This window comes from Cyprinodon variegatus, unplaced genomic scaffold (assembly GCF_000732505.1).
Source record: "Cyprinodon variegatus isolate N-32 unplaced genomic scaffold, C_variegatus-1.0 Scaffold1057, whole genome shotgun sequence".
NCBI classification, from domain to species: Eukaryota; Metazoa; Chordata; class Actinopteri; order Cyprinodontiformes; family Cyprinodontidae; genus Cyprinodon; species Cyprinodon variegatus.
In genome coordinates, this window is record NW_015151510.1 from 119,482 (window position 1) to 122,488 (window position 3,007).

The 3,007-nt window shown below is 42.9% G+C and overlaps 1 protein-coding gene across 1 annotated transcript in view; it reads right to left on the reverse strand.

Annotated features, from left to right (window-relative positions):
* Nucleotides 1-194: 194 nt before the first annotated feature.
* The window catches only part of LOC107101138, an 11,409-nt gene continuing 8,596 nt past the window's right edge, over nucleotides 195-3,007 (reverse strand). The window contains exon 3 of the mRNA XM_015399926.1: nucleotides 195-490. Within this exon, the coding sequence (XP_015255412.1) occupies nucleotides 195-490 (296 nt within the window). The remainder of the gene's footprint in view (nucleotides 491-3,007) is intronic.

Consider the following 3,007-nt stretch of genomic DNA (forward strand, 5'->3'; position numbering starts at 1 on the left):
ATTAGCCATGTTTATTGAAGGCTAGAAACGTTTTTGTTATGCTCACTTGTTAAGCAATAAAAGCAATATCAGTTCTGTCAAAAAGATTTAGTTGCATCGTCTTTCCACCAAATAACAGAAAAGTATCGATAGTGGTATCGATAAAGACTCGGATTGATAAGGAGTATCAATAAAGGTATCGATATCAATAAATATTAACGATCCCCATCCCTAGTCGTCAGTGCTCTCCTTTCCCTGTGATGCTCAGTGAGGTGAAGGTCAATCTGGTTGGAAAGGTCCTCCAGCTGCTTCAGAGTCCGGGGGTAGTCGCGGGTCGAAAGCTCATCCTTGATGCTTTCCCGCAGGCCAAAGAAAAAAACATCCATGAGGGCGTCCTCATTCCAGGAACAGTAGGCAGACAACAGGTGGAAGTCAGTGATGTACTCCATCACTGACCGATCTCCCAGCCTGAGAGTCAAAAGTCCCCTGGAGGCTTCCCTACTTGGAAGAACTGTGCAAAAAACTCGGATTAGTTCAAAAGAAAAATCATCATAAGAGCTGCTGAGCTCAGGATTATTCAGCCACTCTGATGTTCCCCATAATTTGGCTTTTCCCACTAACAGAGATATAATGTAGGCCACCTTGGCACGATCAGAAGGGAAAGCAGAGGGCTGTAACTCAAAATGAATCTCGCACTGAGTCAGGAAAGCTCTGCATTGATCAGGATCCAATTTAAAGACCTCAGGAGGGGACAGATGCGGTTCGAGAGAAGCTGGACTATCAGTAGAAGACGAGGGCGCGGCAGCTGTCACAGGCGGGGCAGCTGGAGCAGCCTGATTACGCAGGTAATCAAGGATCTCCTGCATGCCTGTTTCAAGCCAGGAAATGCTTGAAACATTTCGCCACTGCCCGTCTGCCAATGGGTCCATGTTTTGGCCAGATTATTCTGTAATGATCTCAGAATATTGGACCCAGAATTCAAGGCTAGAAAGGCAGTTGGAAAGTTCAAAGCGTTTATTAACAAACAGGTGCGCGGGGCGGCTCGTCTGCTGTGGGGCGGATCTCTGCGGTGATAGGAGAATACAGGTCAGTGACTGGATGAGGAGCTGAATACGACTTTGAGCTAGTCACTGACCTGATTCAAAGTTCAGTCCGTTCGCGGAGGTTTGACCGCAGCCGTGCCTGGCGACGCCCCCAGAGTTCCTAGAACCAGAATCCAGAACCAGATACGACAAACAGAGCAGACAGGGGCAAGGCAAAACTTGAGATCCTCAAGGCAGAAACTGGTCACAATTGGGAAAAGAGACAGACTAAAGATTGACAGGAAACGTCTCACCAAAACAAATGAATAACCTGGCGCTGATGGGAGGCAAACACACAACTTATATAGTAGAGGAAACAGGTGAAAATGATCGGCGATAATCAGCCGCAGAACCAATTAGACAGGGGAGCAAGGAGCAAAGGAAAAAACCAAACGATCAGCGCCAAGATCATGACACTATGCTTGTTGATGAAGATAATTCTAAGCATTAAATAAATGCAGGTTAAAACTAAAGGAAATAATACAAATAGTAAAGCAGTAACATAGTTATAATGCAATCGGAAATATTCTATAATATGCAATGCTAAACATATCCAAAAATAATAACTGAATATGAGCGTAAATTACTAAATAGAAAATGGCACCAACACAGACCATAATAGCTGCACAGGAAGCGTCACCATGACAACCAGATAAGGAGGAAAGGATCTTCCTCCTCCAAGTTCTTCCTGATCCTGAGCTTTGCTCTTAGAGCTGCTCTCTAAACCACTTTGAAATGAGACAAACTGAAGGACAGAGAAATCCTCCAGGAGTTATCCAGATGATTTTAGTTCTCATCTTCAGAAACATCTTCAATCAGCAGAGATCAAACATCAACAACTTCTACAGGCTAACAAAATGTTTCTNCTCATCTTCAGAAACATCTTCAATCAGCAGAGATCAAACATCAACAACTTCTAGTTCCTATTTCTATGTTTCTGTGGACCAATGGGAACATTTCAATCATGTGAACCAAAGTGTAAAAACTTCAGCAGTTCAACAGGATGACTCCTGGTCCAGAAGCTCCGATGAATCCAACCAGTTTTATATCCTCATTTAGTCACAGAGCGCCACCTGTCTGTCAGCTAATCCAGAAATAGATCTGATAGAGCTTTTTCTCATCATTGACTGATTGGATATTTATAGATTAAAATGATTGATCCAGCTGTTTGACAGATGTTTGATCTTTTTAATATAGATGAGGTGTTTAAGGAGCTGCTGTAGAGACTGGATGTTTAGAGAAGAACTGAAAACGGATCAGAACTGTTCATTTCACAGGATTGTTGATCTGAATTATTTCCAATGTAATAAACTCATTAAAGATTTTGTTCTAATGACAGAGAAACCCAGAATGATTGATAGGATTCAGTAAAAATTCAAAAATATCAACTGGACTTGGTTTCCAAGATTTGAAGACGTTTCTCCACCTCTCCAGGAAGCTTTCTCCATTCAAATGTCTGGATCCGCAGTGAGTTTGAGTCTTATATGGACAAGGCCTTGTACAGCTTGGAAACATGCAAATGGTAACAGATGAATGGGTCTTTTGGTTCCATTGGTAGCCTGTAATATCTGAAACCTGTCTATGATTCTGAGGATCGGCCGTTAAAGGGGGGGATTGCCGTTAAGGGGGGGATTGTCTCCTGTAATACCTGAAACCTCTCTATGATTGTTAAGAGTCGGGCGTTAAGGAGGTATTGTTCACCGGCTGGAGCGGGTAGGTCCTTCGTTCCTCTGTGATGGGGTGGGGGGTTTGGTGATATCTGGAAGGGATTGTGTCTATGAATAAATGTTATGTTTTTGGAAGCTGGAATCTGAGTCCACCACCTCTGTTTAAAGTTGTTTTCTCTCTTAATATAGATGGCTTCCTTCACGCCCCTCTCAAACCACCTATTTTCTTTATCCAGAATATGGACATTCTGGTCCTCAAAAGAATGTCCTTTGTCCACA